The following is a 20,494-nucleotide window of genomic DNA, read 5'->3' on the forward strand; positions in this document are numbered from 1 at the left end:
ACCGTCTCACCGAGTGACTCTACAGTAAGGAACAATCTTTACATCCATAAAGACATATCTACAGGTACTTCCCTTTTATATATTATTACCTCATCTGCAATGGCCCTTAGAATGTTGGTTTTCCTCGGCTCCTCTCGGGAAGGAAGAATGGGAGAGAACGTGGCTAAATGTGTCGTCAGAATGCTGAAAGAAGCCGAACAGGAAGTGGAATTAATTGGTGAGTAGTGATTCTTCTCCCCTTTTATATAATTGGTTTTCTTCGAAATTATTTATTATGTTTAGGTGCATTAATATTAATATTAATATCATTAATATTATCATACTCTAATTGGTTGGGTTCGACATTTTATTTAATGGTGCGTTGAATGCGTTCGGTTTCTAAGACATCATTATTATTATTATATTATTATTATTATTATTATTATTATTATTATTATTATTATTATAGTTAACGCACGAGTTAATTTTAGTTTAATTGTAATCTCTGTCGTTGTTCGTGTAGAGTAAGCAGCGTTTTAGCCATTGGCTTAGTTTTAAGGGTATAAAGTTGTCTTGATGTATAACAAAGTCCTCGATCCCACTATTAGGTATTGTAATTATGCTTTAAACCGTTAACGTTTGAGTTTATTTTAGCTTAGTTTTAAGGCAGTAGAGTCATCAGTGTTGCTTGCGTAAACAGGCCTTATGCCAGTGCAGTTTCTCGCACCCAAGCTAGCCTATAACAAAGTCCTCCCACTGATGTATTATACAATCATGATAACAACAGTTTATGATGTTAGATTTAACGCTTAGTTAATTATAAGTTTAGTTATGAGGTTGTTGAGTCATCTGTGTGTGTGTGGGGGGGGGGGGGGGGGGGTGTTAAGCAGGCGTTATGCAAGCGCGGTTTTTCCTACCCAGGACAGTCTATATATGATAGAGTCCTACCAGTTTCATGCCTCCAATGCCGGCCCGCCGGGTAATGCGAAGGACCTCTGTGATATTCGGCAGCCCATGTCCTTCCTGCGTCTACCTTCGACAAATATCTCATCTCCTACCTTCCTTATCATTTTACTTATCCAGGCAGGCTTGGCTCTTCCAGGAAGTCGCTAGTTGAAGCATTTTACATTTAGGCCCTTAGATAAAATGACCCGAAGGACACGCTTGAATGCTTCTCGGCACTCGACCTTGAATCGTTTCCAACTGGTTTGCCGTCAAGGACAGATGATTTACTCTGGTATACCAGATGGCCTACTACACTATCGCCAGAATATTTTAGTCTACCCTCTTACACAACTTTACGACAAACATATACGAAATATTTATGCAGCTTGAATTACAATTAAGTGTCTTAGGAGGTTCGCAGATCTACTAATTTGTACCAACTTTGTTTTCGTTTATATTCTCCTTTTTTTGAAAAAGTAAATGTTTCTGTGACGGGAAGACTCCATAACTATGTCAGCACATGTCTAAAGAAAGTAAGGATAAAGAAAAGAAGCAGTGAAAGCCGGGAAGAGGAAGACAGGAAAAACAGAAAGTCGGACAAAAAAAAAAAAAAAAAAAAAACGAAAGTAGGGAAAGAGACTTCTAGGCTAAGTCCGTAACTCAAAGAATGCGAACCTGTATTTCAACCTCCCACCTCATTATTCTCCATAACCACTTGGGTTATTAACATACGTCATGCTGGCAAAAGGAATAATTCACGGATTAATATAAATATTCAACTGTTGGAAAAACCGCTGTGTATAATTTTGCAGATGATGCGAGAGACGAGTCTGTACCCAGTGATGAAGTGTGGTTTCCCAACAAAGTGTGGATATCCCAACAGACGTGATTATATAAACTAAGACAAAGGTTTTTCCTATTTTAGTAGTACTAAAACCTGTCATATTATATAGCACAATGATATCAGGAACTCGTTCCAGATTGGCTGAAGGCGTGCTTAGGGTGGTGGGTGGTACCCCAAGCGGTCGAAGTTTCCTAGGACAATTTGTCCGACGAACACTGCTCGACTGTGTGTACGTACCCGATAAGTTAAAAGGGGTTACAAGGCTTAGGATGTCTCATAGACTTGTTATAGTCTATCCGAGAAGACATCGTGTGCTCACTTATCTCTTGGAGCAGATTTTACTGTTCATTCACAGTGTCCTAATGATTTTGTCTAGTTTTCTTTTAAACTCTTCCATACCGTTGCTGTTTATAACTTCTGGTGGCAGTTTAATTCATGTTTCACATGGAATAAAGAAGTTCCCACAATGGGATGTGTTGTATCTCTTCAGCTCCAGTTTCCATCCATTATTTCTTGTTTAGTTTTTGTTTAACGTAAATAGGTTACTGTCTACTTTTGTTGTGCCTTTTAGTATTTTGGATGTTTCTATTACCTAGTTGTCCTTGCAATCGTCGTGTTTCTAAGCTATATACATGTTCAGGCTCTCTAATCCTCTTCGGTAACCTATTTACCAGTAGTGCTAGGATAAGTCAGGCCTGATCTTTAAACATGTGTTTGTGTTGCTTTTTATAAACTTTGGTGGATTACCTTTACCTGACGCCGATTTTTCAAAGCACGAAACTATCACCAGAATATTTTCGTCTACCCTCTTACACAACGTGACGACAAACATAGAATTACAATTAAGTGCCTTAGGAGGTTCGTAGGTCTATATTTGTTCCAGCATAGTTTTTGTTTATATTCTCCTTTTTTGAAAAAGTAAATGCTTCTGATGGGCGCTGCTCCCCCCCAAGCTTTCTAGGGGACTCCAAATCAGCAATAGGAAAAAATCTATATGTATATATATTTATTTATATAATTATTATAAGGTTGATGTGTAGTGAGGGGTTAATTTAAATTAGTTATTTTTTGCTTGTTCGGAACAATATAAATAATACACAACATATAATAGTTGCACATTCGTAACTAATAGAGTAATACAAGGTTACCAACTGAGCCACAGAAAGCAGAAGACCTGCAAGTTTTGACAGAAAGACCTGCTGTAACAAGATGGTCTTACTATTATCGGTAAGTGTGTTAGCAGTGCTTCACAAAGTTGAAGAGAGTTCTGATTCAGAAGCTGCAGCTGTAGCAAGTGGACTCTACAAACAATTGCTGTCTTTCAAGTTTGTAGTGAACCTTCATATTGCAAAACAAGTCTTGAAAGTTACCAACAGCTTGCCAGAACAGCTACAAGCAAAGGCATTGTTGCTATCTGAAGCTTGCTCTCTCATACAGTCTGCTATTAACGAACTACAGGTCTTGGGAACAGATGAAGGTTTCACTAAAATCTTTGACAAGGTCAAGATTTTTTTTTTTTTTTTTTTTTTTTGCTGCATATGAGATTGATACAAACTTGAAAGACTCCAGTCAAGTAGGCAGGCCCAAGAGGATCCAAAAGATCTCATCCAAGTTAAAAGACTTTATAACTAATTTTAAAAGACTTCTTTGATTCAACTGTAGGAATGAGTGAGGACAATACATGTCTTGCTCCAGTGATATCATTCAAAAGAATCTATTTTGATATTTCAGACAGATTACTCTCTGAGATGGGTAATAAATTCACTCATATGCCACTGATAGCAGCAATGAATGCACTTCACTGTAATTCTAATGACTTTTTAAATGACAGGAAACTGTCCACCATAGTACAGTTTTATAAGGATATACAGGAATGAAATCTTCCTAAATGCCCAAAATTTCTGTAGCAAAGAGTCACTTTCTAACTAAGAATGAAAAGCATAAGAATTTGTTTGAATTGTACGGTGAACTTAACCATTAGAATGTGCCTACTCAGAAATTCTTAAAATCTCTCGAGAGACTGAGAGTTTCCAGCCCTGTGATTGGTTTATCAACAACCAATCAGGACTGACCTAGACATCAAATGCACGGTTGATGTGAATCTGTTATAGTTAATAATTTTGCAGAATTAAGATCAAGGAGGTATCCACTAATGCAGTAGATAATATTTGAAATGCATGAAGCATATGTTTATTTCAAAATTTCCTCAGATGAACCTTGTTAAAATCATGTACCATTTTATCTCTACACATTTTCCCAAGCTTAAGATCCTCCTGTTCACATCAACTTCTGTTGTTTTCCTGAATGACCCTTGTGTAGGTAGTGAGCTATATTTAATGCAACATGTTGAATTGCAGATATTCTAGGACTAATAGTTTATAACTTGATTTGTTTAGAAATTTCCACTACCTTTTCACCTTCATTTATTACCTCAAAATATGATGTACAACATTTGTTAAGGAATAGAAATTCTTCAAATTTCCTTTACAGGTGGCTTCAAATTGCACATATTTTGTTGATAATTCTGAAACATTTTCTTTGGAGCCTTACATCAGGCCCGGACCCCCCGTTTGGTCAGGTTCCTTTCGCTCGCCAACCTCCATCCCCCTTTTCAGGAAGGGGGCGCCTCAAATAAACCTTTGCCCCCCCCCCCCCCCACCCCCCCCCCACAAGGAAAAATGAAATGACGCCCCTGGTGTTAGTCCATTTTCTCGGGGGGCCTTACAGCAGGCCCCCGGACCCTCCAGCTGGTTGGCTCCCTTCGCTCGCCTACCCCCCCCCCCCCCAACTTTCTTTCAGGAGGTGGGGGGCCCTCAAAATAAACCTTTAACCCGCCCACGCCCCCCCCCTCTCCAAAAGGAAAAATGAGATGACGCCCCTATTGTTAGTCCATCCGAGGAGACATCGTGTGCTCACTTATCTCTGGGAGCAGGTTTTACTGTGCATTCACAGTGTCCTTATGATTTTGTCTAGCTTTCTTTTTAACTCTGCCACACTGTTGCTGTTTACAACTTCCGGAGGCAGTTTATTCCATGTGCCACATATCTTGCATGTAAAGAAGTTCCCACAGTGGGATGTGTTGTATCTCTTCAGTTCTAGTTTCCATCTATTATTTCTTGTCTGGTTGCTCGTTTAACGTAAATAGGTTACTGTCTACTTTTGTTATGCCTTTCAGTGTTTTGAATGTTCCTATCTGTTAATTGTCCTCGCAATCGTCGTGTTTCTAAGCCATACATGTTCAGGCTCTCTATAATCCTCTTTGGTAACCTATTTAAATGCCAGTAGTGCCAGGGTAAGTTAGGACTGATCTTTGCACGTGTGTTTGTGTTGTTTTTTATAAACTTTGGTTTATTATCTTTACCTGACGTCGATTTTTCAAAGCGCGAAACTAATTTTATGTTGCCTCATAGTAAGCCCTTTAGACTGACAGTGTGCTAGACTAAGGCACTTTATTCGATTTTTTATAAACAATATATAATTGCCAAAAAATCTGCAACACCATATTTTTCATTAGACTGAAAATACGACAGACAAAGAGTAATCCTAAGTGAAGATACGCAGATAAATATTGCGTATATTGTATCTTAAGTCATGCATGCCAACAACCATTACAAAAACCTTGACGTCATCGTGACTGTTTAAGACTTATCGTCATTTCCTCGGTGAATCGGCATCTTGAAGAGATGGGCGTGAAGGTCGACTATTTTTAACTATTATTTTTTTTATCCTTCTTCTTCTTTTCAAGTGTCACCCTCCAAATGGTACATGTTTTGAAGAGCTCTCTCCCTTTGAAACCAGACATAGTCTTGGCTACCGGCCTTTCTTTTTCTTATTCCGGCAATGATTTGTTTACGAAATGGCTGTCTGAAGACCAATAAGTTTATTTCTCTCTCTCTCTTAGAAAGCGCGCACGACTATAGGAGAGAACGTTTTAATGAATGCAAGAGCTCAATATATCCTTGGCATTTCGAAATATCACTCGCAAAAGATCACGCACAACGAAACCATTTTTTTTTTCTTTTCTGCGAAAGTAACTAGAGAGATTTGGTTTCAATAAATTATATAAAAGACTGGGGGGATGAGAACTTTAGGCCGAGTCGCTGAGTAATATATTACTTTTGTTCTTTGCCTAAGCGCTGAGGCTAGTTTAATGGGCATCCTAATCTCGTTTTGTAGCTCAGGCCAGAAGAATCGAGTATAGAGGATGATAGGTAAAGACTTACAGCAGAGGAATATGAACAGTGAAGGAATGGTAAAATAATTGTACATAATTCTGTTACTGAATGACCAATCAGTAATTGAGCAACAGTCGTAAGAAGTCTCATACATATTGCAAGCTGCTTTCGACTGCTCTCTGGTCTAGCAATTATAGACCTATGTTATGTCAGGTGGGCATAAGAGCAATCTCGTATATTTCTAATTATGTATTCCCGATGAATACACCCTGTATGACCATGAATATTAAGCGTGCGAGAGAATGGAATTTATATACTCATTCGTATGCGGAATGTGGCAAAAGATTTATTTATAACCAGCTTAGTAGTCTGACGTAAGGGAGAGAGCATCAGGAGTTGAAATGTCAGGTCCTGATCAATAGAATCGTGGGACTATATGGCGTGAAGTTTTTCACTCCTTGTCTGCCTGTCTGTCTTGTCACGGTTACCTGTCCCTGTCACTGAAGAGAGGTAGGGGTGGCGGGTGGGTGGGGGCATGGGTGTTCAGTCATATCTGTTATGTGAAGACCTTGCCAAAATGTGGACTTATGGATCTAAACTCGATAAATTTGTGTATAACTATAGCCTTGGTCATAATTTTGTACGTAAATTTAAACTTTCATAAGTTTTGAAGTTTAAATGAAATTATATACGTACTATATATAAAGGCCTTGCCATAACGTGGACTTATAGGTCTAAATGTGCATATATATATTATATTATATATTACATTATATATATATATATATATATATATAATATATATATCTATATATATAATATATATATATATATATATATATATATATATATGTGTGTGGTGTGTGTGTGTGTGTGTGTGTGTGTGTGTGTGTGTGTGTGTGTGTGTATGTAGTACTAATAAACAATGAAGCTCTTTTAGACGGTGAACACCAGGGTTTCACTATATACAGTGAAACCATTTATTGCTACTTATTACAACTATTTTTTTTTCCAGATCCGCTGACGGTCGGGGGCGACGGCCACGTCCACCAACCGATGCATTTCTACAGCGACCCAAACAACGTCCCCGAGTGGATGGTCGCCACCAACGCCAAAATCGCTGAGGCTAATGCCTACGTCATCGTGACTCCTGAATACAATTGTGGGCTGCCCCCTGCCCTCACCTCCATCTTGGACAACTTCCCTCCGGCTTCCTACAGACACAAACCTTGCGGGATCGTCTGCTATTCCATGGGTACGTTTTTTTTTTTTTTTTTTTTTTTTTTAAATTGTTTTCTACTCCCATGGGTAGGGCCGCTTGTTGTTCTCCTTGCATGGTGCACTGTAGACTCTCCTTAATAATAAAAGGAAAGTCTCAAAAGTTGGACAGCTTATAGGAGGGAAGAGAAAAGGGGAAAAGCTTATAGACATATAAGATATTTAATTAAGAGAATGTTAGCAATTCCCATTTGCAATAAGGTTGTTTCTAGTCATTGAAACAATATATTTCAATCTACTGAAACAATACATTTTAATCTAGTCGAGAAAAGTGGGTATTTTTCTCAAGGATATCAACTGTAAGGAAAGTAGGCCTATTTTCCTTAAGAGTATAATTAATGTAAGGAAAGTACGTAGGCCTATTTTTCCTAAAAATATAATTAATGTAAGGAAAGTACGTAGGCCTATTTTTCCTAAAAATATAATTAATGTAAGGAAAGTACGTAGGCCTATTTTCCTTAAGAATATAATTAATGTAAGGAAAGTACGTAGGCCTATTTTACTTAAGAATATAATTAATGAAGGAAAGTACGTAGGCCTATTTTCCTTAAGAATATAATTAATGAAGGAAAGTACGTAGGCCTATTTTCCTTAAGAATATAATTAATGTAAGGGAAGTACGTAGGCCCATTTTCCTTAAGAATATAAATGTAAGGAAAGTACGTAGGTCTATTTTTCATAAGAATATTAACTGTTAAGAAAGTAGGCCTATTTTTTAAAATCCGTATCATCATCTTCAGGCAGCTTTGGCGGGATAAGAGCAGCCTCCTTTGCGAGACCATTCTTGAGTGAGTTGGGAATGGTATCCACTCCTTCCGTCTGCGTCATACCCCAGGTAAGTTAGAATTTCCCGTCAGTCCATTGAACCCATTAATGGAGATATATCTATAGGCCTAATATCCTTCAACCACGAACGATATTAGGCCTATCTCAAAGCAAACGGAAAGAATTTAGATGTATATAATCATTTCCCATTTGCTTTGAGGTTTATCATTCATATCTGATTTATTTCGTCTTTCTGCGAATCTTAAAAAACCCTTTTTCTCTTCGATTGGAAGCTTGGCTTTCTCTCATATCTCATATCGTCTTTCATCCTTCAGGTCGTTGGGAAATTCACCGACGAAGGAGACTGCACCGACGAGAGAATACAGAACAACCTGGAGAAGGTGGTGAAGGAGATAACCTGGTACGGAAAAGCCCTCGAGGAGATGAAGAGCAAAGTGGGTGTCCCTTCATAGAAGGGAAGACGTGTTTGTGTAACCGCACACGCGCAAATGATCGTTCGGTACGGTCACGGTCTATGCAAGGTATATAGAATAAGGGATTCTATATACCTTGGGTCTATGTTATACCTAGACCGTGGGTACGGTATGATTTTAAACGCTTGTGATTTCCGTTAGAGGGGAGTTTTACACGTATATTGATTTAGGAATTGCGTCTAGTGATATTTATATATTGCACGCTTTTAAAAAATATACCTTTTTTGAGTTAATTTTACTGGTAATGTTAAAAGATAGATGTGAAAGTGCCTTTTTACCGCACTGAAATGTCCTTGCTGCTTTGAAACGTTGTCAGTCGGGCAATGTGTTTTATTAAAAGCTGACATTTGTGTAAGCTTCGGAGTTTACTGTGCTTTTGAGATACCTCTCTCTCTCTCTCCGTGCGAGTAGGCGTTTCATAAGCAGCTTAATAGGATATTATCCATCCTTCTAAGAACTTGCCTCAAACCTGACAATCTCTCTCTCTCTCTCTCTCTCTCTCTCTCTCTCTCTCACACACACACACACACACACACACACACAAACCTAACCCTTCAACGGTCCTTGGTAAGGTCAAACTGAAAAGAAAAATAAAGGTACAAAATAAATCTTTACTGCTTTAAAAATCCTTTTAAAAATCAGGTCATTACACGATGAATATTTCATATTGAGCAATCAGTGGATTGATATACTACGTAATAGGGGTTCTCCCCACCCAGCCCCCAACAGCAACCCCATCTGGTGGGAGGGGTTGTGCGTTATCTCAACAGATCGTTGCAAAAACAGTATTTCCGATAGATTTCGTCACTTATGCAGTGGCTCTGGTTCCCGTACATGTTGATCCGGGAGATTTCAGACGACACCTTGTAATCTTCTTTTCGTCGTTTCACAGACGCCTCCATTATGGCGCCGCCTGTAAATTGGTATATAGACGTCAGGGAGAATAATCATGTGTATTTATAGCTATATTATATGTATATTTCTGGGCACAGTGGCTTCTAAACTTCCCATTTTCTTCGCATATTTTGGGATGTGGTTATCACCACGAGGGTCCATGTTCGGAAAAGATGAAGCAACTGTAACCGCGTGCCGCTGGATTCGAAACCTTTAAGCAATAGGATCTGAAACCTTTGGCAGTGAGATTCGAACTTACACACATTAGGTTACAGAGAGGATATTCTAACACATCTTACGAACATATAAAAAGAACTATTCAGCTGCATACGTGCATAAGAACATTGTCAAACTCAAGCACATTTTTCAGAGCTTAAGTAGACCCAGTTTATAGAATTATTTAACCTCACACATATATAACTATCTGTCAGATTCGGGTGCGTTTTCTAGAGTTGAGATAGACCTATATACAATACCTTAGTAAATTTAAAGAATTATTTAACCTCATATACATACAAAATAGTATTGGTCAAACTCATTACATTTTCTAGGGCTTAAATAGACATATGCACACCATCGTGACAAATGCAAAGAACTATTTAACTCCATACGCACAAAATTGTATATATCAAATTCAAAGGTATTTTCTAGAGCTGGAATAGGTAGTAACTGCAATCATTTTGCGTACCTGGGACAGTTGAAAAGGTGACGATATAAGATGTAATGGCTGTCTCCCTCATTTTAGGCCTCGTATTTCTGCTGGCAGTTCCAACTCGTCCTCTCATGACCTTGAAAAAGGGAATTAATGAAGGCATCTCTTGAGTGTACTAACTGGGAGACAGGATATCCTATTAGATCTAGAACAGCTGAACTTTAGACGTGAGGAAGATGCCGTAGTTAAGATAAGTTGTATGTTTGAAATGCTAATACATTTCCTAGGATCTATAAAGTAATTATAACTCAGTTTAATGATATTTTGACTTTTACTGAAGGAATATACTTCATGAAGTTAATCTTTTACATATATCCAATTTAAACAAATTCTTCTACGGTAAAATTATAAATGAAGTAAAAGTAAATCCAACTTCAGTGACCCTAGTCCCTTGGAGTTGCCTTCATAAAATTATTATAGCCCATTTTAAGGATATTTTGATTTTTACATGGGGAAGATACTGTTGTCAGTGAATCTTTTGCAGGAAATATATCCAATGTGCAGTTTTTTGTCGACAGTAAAGTTAAAAAAAAGCGTTATTGTAAATTCAAGATCAGTGACACTTGTCCCATGGATGTGGCACTTAAGTTCACAAGGTTCTGAATTGCTTTGAGCCTTAGTAAACTATAACCAGATAAATGTATTCAGTATAAACAATTTCCTGTCTCTAGTAAAGTTACAAACAATAATGTAATTTAAAATACCAAATTTGTAACTAATTTGTATTTTTCATAACTAACAAACCTGAGGTCTTAACATTAGGATTTACTAGCGCCAAGCTGGAAACCGGTAGAATTAAATTACACTTGTGAGATCCAGGGACTAATGGCAATCTATACCAGGTCACGGGGCCATGTATACCCAGAATGCCCACGGCTACCTGTGACCCATCAGTTATATTTCTAACCCAGTTTAGACTGCTAGAGGGGTGGTTCGAGGTGGGCCTTTAACTGTTAAGACCTCAGGTTTGTTAGTTATGAAAAATACAAATTAGTTACAAATTTGGTATTTGTTCATACACGAAACAAACCTTCGGTCTTAACATTAGGATAGACTTACTATTGGAGGGAGGTAAGTCTCTACAACTGACTGGGAGTTTGCCACCTTATCCATTTCCGAATATATAGGGAAATTCTAAGAGAATGGACAATGAACCTAGGACCAAAGATATAAGCGGATCTATTGGTTTCCTCCCACTGGGTGTAGATACCATTCTACTGTTTACTCTTGTCCCTTGCGACTGGATCCACCTTCACCCCTCTTTTCCTTATTATCCAGAGGGGTGTGTTGCTACTGAAAAGTATATCATCAGCTAAGATAGCTTCACAGTATGGCTGACCATCTCACCTGCATCTAGTCCGTTCCAGCACATGACGGTACTCTCCTTCATATTGCCCGTAGTTAAAGGAGTAGGAAGAAAGTAGTAAAGAAAAAAGACCAGTCATCCCATTCATTCTACTTTCATACCTTCATCTTAGACTAGACGCAAACTGACCCGCCAGGGGCACTGGATGAACTATATCACTTGTTGGGCCGCCACCACTGGACCCAAGGAAAAGGTGTCCAAGGATCTATGGGCAACATCTTTCAAATAAAATGAGGTGAAAGTTGTTTGGCGCTTCCACACGCCAGCTTTCAGAATTTTATCCACGGACATCTTCTTAAATGCAGGGAAGCACTCACACCCTGATGTCATGAGCTCAGCTCCCACCTGGCTATCTGACCCTCTGTCTTCTGCAGTATAAGCATCTCTGATCGTCTCCCTTAGCCAAAATGATATTGTATTCTTGGACACTTCCTTCTTGTTCCGTCCTGTACTTACGAACAACCTCTGGCACCCCGGCCTGAGGTGCCTTGTTCTCTTTAAGTACTCCCTTAGTGCCCTGACGGGGCACAGGAGCATCTCAGCTTTGTCTACAAAGTCTGCCAAGGAAGGTATGGTAAAGGAGTCGAATCTGCCGTCTACTATTGTTGGATTTTGGGTCTTTGCCACGAATTCTGGGACAAACTCACACACCATTGATCTCCAACCTCTCGAGTGCTTTATGAGATATGAGAGGCCATGTAGCTCCCCCACCCTTTTAGTTGAAGCCAGGGCCAATAAGAAGACTGTCTTCAGGGTCAGGCTCCTATCCGTGGACTGCCTTAGCGGTTCGTAGGGGGGTTTTGTCAGACTACTCAGTACCTTGGTCAGATTCCAATCTGGGGCTTTTAGCTCCTTTGGTGGGCATGACTGTTCAAAGCTCCTCATCAGCATGGCCAACTCCCATGAAGACGATATGTCCACTCCTTTCATTCGTAAGACTGGAGGGCTAGAGCAGCCCTGTACCCCTTCACTGCAGATACAGACATATGTTTTCTGTTCTGAGATATATCAGAAAGTCTGCTAACTGCTGAATAGTGGTACCGAGTGGAGACACGTTCCCTCTACGACACCAATCACAGTATGCTGACCACTTTCCTTGGTATACTGTCGCAGATGATTTTCTGATATTACCTGCCATCTGAGTTGCTGCTTTCTGCGAAAACCCTCGCTCTCGGAGGAGATACTTGACAGTCTCCACCCGTGAAGCGATAGGGACTTCACCGACTGGTGGTACCTCTCCACGTGAGGCTGACACAGAAGGTTGCTCCATGGAGGTAACTCTCTTGGCACATCTACTAGGAGTTCCAGTAGGTCTGGAAACCACTCTGCTTTTGGCCATAACGGGGCTACCAGGGTCATCTTGAGGTTCTGAGACCGCATTACCCTGTTCAGGACCTGACGGATTAGACAAAATGGAGGAAATGCGTACACGTCCAGATTGTCCCAGGGGTGTTGTAGCGCATCTTCTGCTACTGCCTCTGCGTCCGGGACTACTGAACAATACACTTCCAACTTTTTGTTGTACCTGGTTGCGAATAGGTCTATGATCGGTCCTTCCCACAACATGAGCATCCTGTCCACTACCTGTTGGTGTAGGGACCACTCCGTTCCCAGAATCTGATCCCTGCGGCTCAACTTGTCGGCCACTATGTTTCTTTTTCCCCGAATATACCTTGCCTTGATGTCTACCAGGTTCTCTATAGCCCACTGGTGAAGTTGAACTGTCATCACATGTAACTGCCGAGAAACTAGGCCTCCTTGCTTGTTTATATAAGCTACTACTGTGGTGTTGTCTGACATCAATACCACTGAGTGTCCCTTTACTCTCTCCCTGAATTCTTGTAGAGCCAGGAAAGCTGCTTTCAACTCCAGCACGTTTATATGGAGTTCTCTGTCCTTGCAACTCCATTTTGCTGACACCATCAACTCCTCCATATGGGCTCCCCCAGCCTTCTAGTGACGCATCCGAGAACAGCAAGAGGTCTGGGGAGGATTGTTGAAGGGGGACACCCACTGTCAGATTGTCGTCGTCCACCCACCACAGCAAGTCTTTCCTCACTTCTGCCGACAAGGGAATTTGCTCGTACGGGTGATCTACTGTTGGTGACCAAAACTCCTTCATCCTCCATTGTAGGGACCGAAGGTGTAGCCTTCCTTGTTGGTACTAGCTTCTCCAGGGAGGTTAGGATTCCCAGCACCACCTGCCACTGTCTTGCTGGCTGTGTCTGCTTTCCCAGAAAGGCATTCACCACTTGTTTGCATTTCTCTACTCTTTGGTCTGTCGGGAATACTTTGGCTTGTGTTGTGTCTATCACCATTCCCAGATATTCCAAACGTTGACTTGGATCCAGCTGCGACTTCTGCTGATTCACCACAATACCTAGGCTGTGACAAAGTTGCAGGAGGGCCGCCCTGTCCTGAGCAATTTCTCCCTGGACTTTGCTATCACCAGCCAATCGTCCAGATATCTTATTAGCCTGATCCCCTGAGCATGCGCCCACGCCGACACGAGGGTGAAACACTCTTGTAAAAACTTGAGGAGACGTTGTCAATCCGAAGCACAGGACCTTGAATTCGAAAGCTTTCCCTGCAAGACTGAAGCGGAGAAATTTCCTTGAAGACTGATGGACTGGTATCTGAAAGTATGCGTCCTTTAGATCGACTGTCAGCATAAAGTCTCCGATTCTGACTGCTTGTAGAACCGTTTTCGGAGTTTCCATCTTGAAACTGGTTTTCCTTATAAACAGATTCAGCGTTGACAGGTCTATTACTGTCCTACACTCCCCGTTGGCTTTGGGTACCAGGAAAATCCTGCTGTAGAAGCCTTTTGTCGGACTGCATACTTGTTGCACAGCTCCTTTTTCCATCATCTTCTTCACTTCGTCCTGCAGAATAGTGGCCTTCTGAGATTTGTGGGCATAAGTGACGTGGGGTAATGGTTGATCTGTCAGGGGCGGGGTTACCTCGAACGGAATCAAATACCCGATCCTGAGAACATCCACCACCCACTGCTCTGCCCCTAGTTCCTGCCACACCTTCCAGTGATTTGCCAGGCAACCCCCCACTGGTGTGGCCGAGTGATGGGAGGCGCCCATCCTATCTTCTTGAGCCTCTCCCTCTTCCCCTATTGCCCCTTCCTCTGTTGTTTCTATTGTGAAAGGGCCGATGAGTTATCCTCTTTGGGGAAGAGGGTCTTGTGACTCTATTAGGGATGCTATGTCTCACTGTCTTCTTTCGAGACATCTGCTGTTGTCTTCCCTCCAAAGGAATAGTTTGACTGTTAAGAGGTTTTCCTAACTGCCTGTTGCACCAACCTATCGTTAGTGTCCATCCTTCTTCTATCTATCGCCTCTTCCAGTATGACCTCTGGCAACAGTAGTTGCGATTCCAAGATATCCCCATTCCTCATTGCTAACAGGGAATCCAAATCCACATTGCGGCTTAGTCTAGCCAATGCTGCATCTCTCCTCATTAGCAGGATATTTGCCCAAACATTGGCACTTACGTTTGTCAGGTACGCAATCGCCTTGGACCCTGACTGTAGTAATCTAATGAACAATGGTTCATCCACTACTTTCCTTGTTGCTTCCGAGGATGCAATTTTCGCCACTGCTGTTGACCAAGGTCTAACCAGGACGCAGCCTGAAAGACAGAAGAAGCTGTTGCTTCTAACGTAGCAGCCTCTTGGTACGTCATCGAAGGGCACTCCATTTTAACCTGATCCAAGGTTAATCCAGGCCTTAACCTTACAACATTAGGGTTCATTTGTCTAGACAGCAAAGGGTACCTTCGGTGTCGTATATATTTCCTTTGCTTTATCATTGGAGGGGGAATAAATTTAAATGATCTATTAGATCTTAAGGAATTATCCCTCCCTGCAATCTTTGCGTTTACGTGTTGCAAGACCGATTCCGCATGACTCGAACAAGGCAATTCATACGACACCTGGTATCCCTATTTAGTCCAAACGCCATGTCAATTCCAGGAGGAAGCATACTGGCCGGTGTTTCTGTCTTCTCCGAAAGGCTATTGAATTGACGAATCAAATCAATAACCTCTGCATACGAGGCCAGAAACTCTTGGTTTTCTCCTTCCTCGGCTCTAGTGTACCACTCTCCGTCACGAGGGATGTTGTCTCGCCTCTATCTTCTGACAGACGGCCCGGAATTCCACGGCCGCCTGCCCCTACGGCCGCGGTCTCTTTGATCTTTGCTGGCCGCTGTTGGCTCGATCCGGATAGTCAGCAGGGGAACGAGAACGTCTCACTCTTTCTCTGCTCACGGATCTAGAGCGAGAATCTCGTCTAGATCTCCAAGATGAAGGCTCCCTTAAGACAGAGGTAAGTTCGTCTCTATTAGCATTGGCAACGTTTTCGAGCGTCGGCGAGCCCGGCCTCGACCTTCTATCCAGACGGACACTGCCTTCCACGAATGTATCCGCCGAGGTTGCCAACTCTCTATTTTTTGTACTTTTAATAGGAGCCTTATCGTCCTTCGTACGTATTTTGAACGGCCTTACGGGCGAAACTGGGACCTGCATTCCATCCTCTGCTGCACCTTTCGCCGCCAACGTCGCTTTTACCAGAGGTATCTCAGTTTTTTGCGATCCGAACTGGCAACTCCGCCTCGGCCGCTAGCTCGCCGGCCGTCACCTCTCTCGCTTGTTCGGACTCTTGCGAACGGCTTCGTCTGCCAACCTTGTGCTTAATAGCCACTGATTTTCCGACCTTCTTGCTGACTTGGAAATGACAGTCTTGGTCCGAAGAAGAGGAAGAATTGATTCTTCTCCTCTTGGCCCGAGGATCCGCCAGGAACTCCCGAATCCTCCTCCAACGCTTGACTGGCGCTCGCCGTGACGTTATCGGACTTAGCGATGACGCCGAACTAGAGGAAGAAGACGAAGAAGGCGAATCACACTTTTTCTTTTCGTCTCTTATTCATTCTCTCCTCTATATCCTGTAATTTCTGCATTACAGTTTGCATTGACGGGTCAGAAGGCGTATTAGCGTCTGGTTGCAGCGAAAAAGGCCGAGAATCGGTCTGTGACGTCATCACGCCTGCCATCTCAGAGTGTGACGTATGTTGTGATGTCATCCCTCTCGTAGGGAGAGACTGAGAGGTTTCTGTTGGCAACCGCACGTTTGCTGCCAAACTACCTCCCACGTTCTGCATCGCTGTAAATACTGAGTGGGATGGTGAAGCCGCGGCATTAATTCCCATAAATTGCAAGCCCGGGGGATGAGGAACATTCAGCGCTGCCGGACCCTGCTGGAACCGTGACGTCATATAATGCGCAAGCAGACCATCCAAGGTTGGTACGCCTGGTAGGCCTAGCGCTGACCACGTACCATCTAACCTATGCGCTTGAGTAGCAGGAGCCTGGAACAAAGATGGCGGATCTCCCCCTCTACTTGCTGGGAACAAAGGAGAGTGCAAAATTATTCATAAAATTACCCAATGCCCCTCCTGACGTTTCCGATACAGAACCGCTAGGAGAAACCGAAGGGGTATGAGACAATTCAAAAGCAGGTGGAGAAACATATGGAGCAGCCTTTCCGGTTTATTACCGATACAAAGAAGCCGGTAAGGTTTGGTCATCCAAAGATGGCGTCACCCCCTTCCTTTTGTATTGGCTTTTCCCATAGAACTTCTTCCACTGTTCCACCGACCAACCGCGACAAACAGAACACGGATTAGTAACCGTACATACGTTTTCCCTGCACCTACTACACGTTGGATGAGGATCCGTCGACACCGAAGTTAGGAACCTAGAACATGGAAAGCCACTGACTCCTGGGCATTTCCTTTGTCTCCTCTTCGAAGCGGCAGACGATCCCGATGTTGAGGCAAAATTCTCCATCATACCACTTATACACTCTTACCACACACTGATCACACTTGGAGAAAGAAAAGGAATGAAAAATAAAAAATGAAATGGATAAAGAACGGGCAAACTGAAAAACCGGCTTTAAATGAGATAGACAGTAACACGCCTTATCTTAAAGGCGGTAGGAAAATAACTGATGGGTCACAGGTAGCCGTGGGCATTCTGGGTATACATGCCCCGTGACCTGGTATAGATGCCATTAGTCCCTGGATCTCACAAGTGTAATTTTAATTCTACCGGTTTCCAGCTTGGCGCTAGTAAATCCTAATGTTAAGACCGAAGGTTTGTTTCGTGTATGAACAAAAGTAAATTCGGTGACCCTAGTCACATAGAACTGCTTGGAAGTCTTTGGAAACCCCGATCCAAGCAGAGATATCAAGCTGAACGAACCCACATCATAAACTTCTTATACCTGATCCAACCGAAGTTGTGAGCAGTTTGGGAATGCCGCCAGCCCTTCGTTGAGCGTTGCTACTGCGTGTTTTGCCGCCTTTTTAAGATAAATGTCCTTGGCGTCAGCTTCTGTCGTACTTTCGCATGCGCAGTAGTGGTTAGGGATGCCTGCGTCTCGGCAGGTCCTACTTCCCGAGATCTCCTGGAACAGGCTGTGACCTTTTTTGTGCCGCGGTTTACTGGAAAGAGATGGAATTATTTAAATTACGGTTTATCATATGTCTAAATCTTGTACTTGTAATAAGGTAGCCTCCTCTTATAAACGGCTTTTTTGAACAGAGAAATGTTACGCGTCTAGCAAAGCAGTTATAAAGCGTCGAAGTATCCCATTGATTTTTGCACTTTTAAAATTGTGATTTTAATAAGTAATTTAGTGTTTTCGATTTTTTATGAGCAAACAAATAAATTTCACAACCATTTTGCTTTAAAATTACACAAGAATGAGTTTCGCAGCATAAACAATAATTATTTAACTAAGTAAAATATTGTTTATCACCTTGCAAAGGCCTTTTTTTCTCATCTCCAAAAAACATTAGCCTAGACTTAATAATAGCTCACAGTGCTGAGTTTAGCAAAGACTTGATAACGCATAGTACTGAGTTTGGGCGACTCGATAATAACATGCATTGTATTGAGTGTAGGCAAGACTTAATTATAACTTACATTGTACTGGGATCTTTGTAATTTTGATCCAGAATATCTCTAAGCGTAACGTGAAGGTCGTACGTGGAAGTTAGTCTCTTAGTATTTGTTCTCATGTTTTTAATGGCTTCTGGGTACTTCTGTAAGAACCAGTCTGGAAAGACTACGTTCGCGTAAGGCAATCTCTCTTCCAGCATCCCTGCGTAAGTAGACCTGAACTCCCCTTGTCTCATCCCGTGGTCGCTGATGAAGAAGAGGATGGTGTGATTCAGGAAGCCCTTCTCCTTCATCTTTCTTAGAAAGTTATAGCAGGGCTCGTCAGCCCTCAGGGCAGCCTTCTGGAAGTCGTGAGTCATGGAGGTCGTCCAGTAATAGCCGAAATAAGGGATGTCTTGCAGTTGCTGGGCAACAGCCAGAGAGTAGTTGTGGATTATGGAGATGCTCTTGCGTGCCCCTTGGCACAGATACCCCACAGAGCCCTTGATGTTCCCGCTGTGCCCGGTGAAGTTCTCGGCGGCTATGTAATAGGGCCTGTTGTAGTAGTCCGTAGGCTGCTCCACGAACCCGTGCATGTTGTGGTGGAAGGAGCCGATGTGCGGCGTGTCCTCCGCGTAGGCCGTGACGTAACCCTTCTTCGAGAAGTCTCGCCAGATGATGGGGCAGTCGTCGAATTTAGATTTGCTCCTGCCCTTCCTGCATTTGTGGTTGCGTAGCTCGTCCATCGAGAGACCTGTCAGGAGGGCTATGATGTTCGGGTGCGTGTTGTCGGCTATTTTGGTCAGGCCCTTGAGGCTAATGGAGTTCAAGCGGTTGGTGAGGTAGTCGTGCGTCTTGGGCATGTGACGCTCGAGGTTGGCCCGCGAGACGGCGTCTGTCCCGAGAATGACGACGCTCAGCTTCTCCACCTCCGGTCTGCCTCCTTTCGTAGTCCTCTCGGCCTACCAAAAACAAGAAGAACAAAAATAAACAATAGAATGGTGAGTTATATTTTCAATACGTGTCCTTTCGGCCTACCAAAAGTATATAAATAAATAGATCAATAAAGGATTAGAATAACAGCGGACAAATATATAAATGATTAGTAAAGATAAGGAGTTGATGAATAGGCCTCATGTTTCTCAGTAGGCCTACGTCTACAAAAAAAAAAAAAAAAAAAAAAAAATCGTCCCAAATAAGATCTGATCACAAATACCTGAAGGAGATCCCGTTTCCGTTCGGCTCTTGTGGGCTGAATGAAAAAGTGCACGTTCTGATAGACGGGCTTCTCTTGTGTGTCTCGTTTTCGACAGGTGACCAAAATGGCGTCCTCGTCTATGTGAGTTTCTCTGCTGACTATTGGAATCTCCTCTTTCAGCCTGAAGATTGAAAGAAAGTTTTTGCTTGTTGTGATAAAAGTTATTTTTAAACGTTGCACTCATCATAAATCTCGGCATTGCATTTTACATCCCTGATACAATGTAAGTTACACTGCATTATAGATAAAATGCATCTTACATTACACACTGCATTTTAGATAAAATGCATCTTACATTGTATCTGTAAATGGTTGAAATGTACCATTTGACACTGAAACACTGTAAGACTAAGTATTCCGTGTCAGATGAACCTACTTGAATTTCCTGTCACAGTCCAAATTATATTTTTTGGGATCCTGTTGCACTCGCAGGATACCTCGGTAAAGACAAGAGAGGGAAGTGTTGGTTAACCCATAATCTGCTATCCGGTCCTCCCTCAATGTTAGGGTGAGCCCCGAGTCTTCTGTCAGGGGCGGAGCGTTGGAACAAACGAGCTGTATGGGAGAGAATATAATTAGATTTGTAATGTGATGTATTTGCTTTCGAAGTGGATGATTTGTGACCAGTTTCTGAAAAGATTGTGTATCTGTGGTGATGATTGTTGTTGTATATTGATATTCCCCATCTATTTACTTAATTATCTCATTATTTGTACACGAACGGAAGGTGTGAGAGGTAACATTAAGGAGTAAATGAAACGGATATTACCATGAGAGATGAGGTGAGTCACAGGAAAGACTTTGGAAGCCAAGGTTGGAAGCTTGGA

At 42.0% G+C, this 20,494-nt stretch overlaps 2 protein-coding genes across 3 annotated transcripts in view; one reads left to right on the forward strand and one right to left on the reverse strand.

Moving 5' to 3' along the window:
• On the forward strand, window positions 1-9,088 carry LOC135202532 (FMN-dependent NADPH-azoreductase-like). The gene is made up of 4 exons (XM_064231996.1): window positions 1-217; window positions 6,959-7,198; window positions 7,962-8,056; window positions 8,322-9,088. Exons 1-4 carry the CDS (start codon window positions 100-102, stop codon window positions 8,457-8,459), a joined length of 591 nt encoding a protein of 196 aa, XP_064088066.1. The 5' UTR covers window positions 1-99; the 3' UTR covers window positions 8,460-9,088.
• Window positions 9,072-20,494, reverse strand: part of LOC135202528 (uncharacterized) — a 22,767-nt gene continuing 11,344 nt past the window's right edge. For both annotated transcript variants that reach the window (XM_064231988.1, XM_064231987.1), the window contains 6 exons: window positions 20,044-20,222; window positions 19,626-19,788; window positions 18,455-19,371; window positions 17,751-17,970; window positions 10,063-10,162; window positions 9,072-9,393 (listed from right to left, as the gene is read on the reverse strand). In XM_064231988.1, coding sequence (XP_064088058.1) covers window positions 9,239-9,393; window positions 10,063-10,162; window positions 17,751-17,970; window positions 18,455-19,371; window positions 19,626-19,788; window positions 20,044-20,222 — 1,734 coding nt within the window. In that variant the 3' untranslated portion in view covers window positions 9,072-9,238. The remainder of the gene's footprint in view (window positions 9,394-10,062; window positions 10,163-17,750; window positions 17,971-18,454; window positions 19,372-19,625; window positions 19,789-20,043; window positions 20,223-20,494) is intronic.

The sequence above is a fragment of the Macrobrachium nipponense genome, chromosome 30 (genome assembly GCF_015104395.2).
Source record: "Macrobrachium nipponense isolate FS-2020 chromosome 30, ASM1510439v2, whole genome shotgun sequence".
NCBI classification, from domain to species: Eukaryota; Metazoa; Arthropoda; class Malacostraca; order Decapoda; family Palaemonidae; genus Macrobrachium; species Macrobrachium nipponense.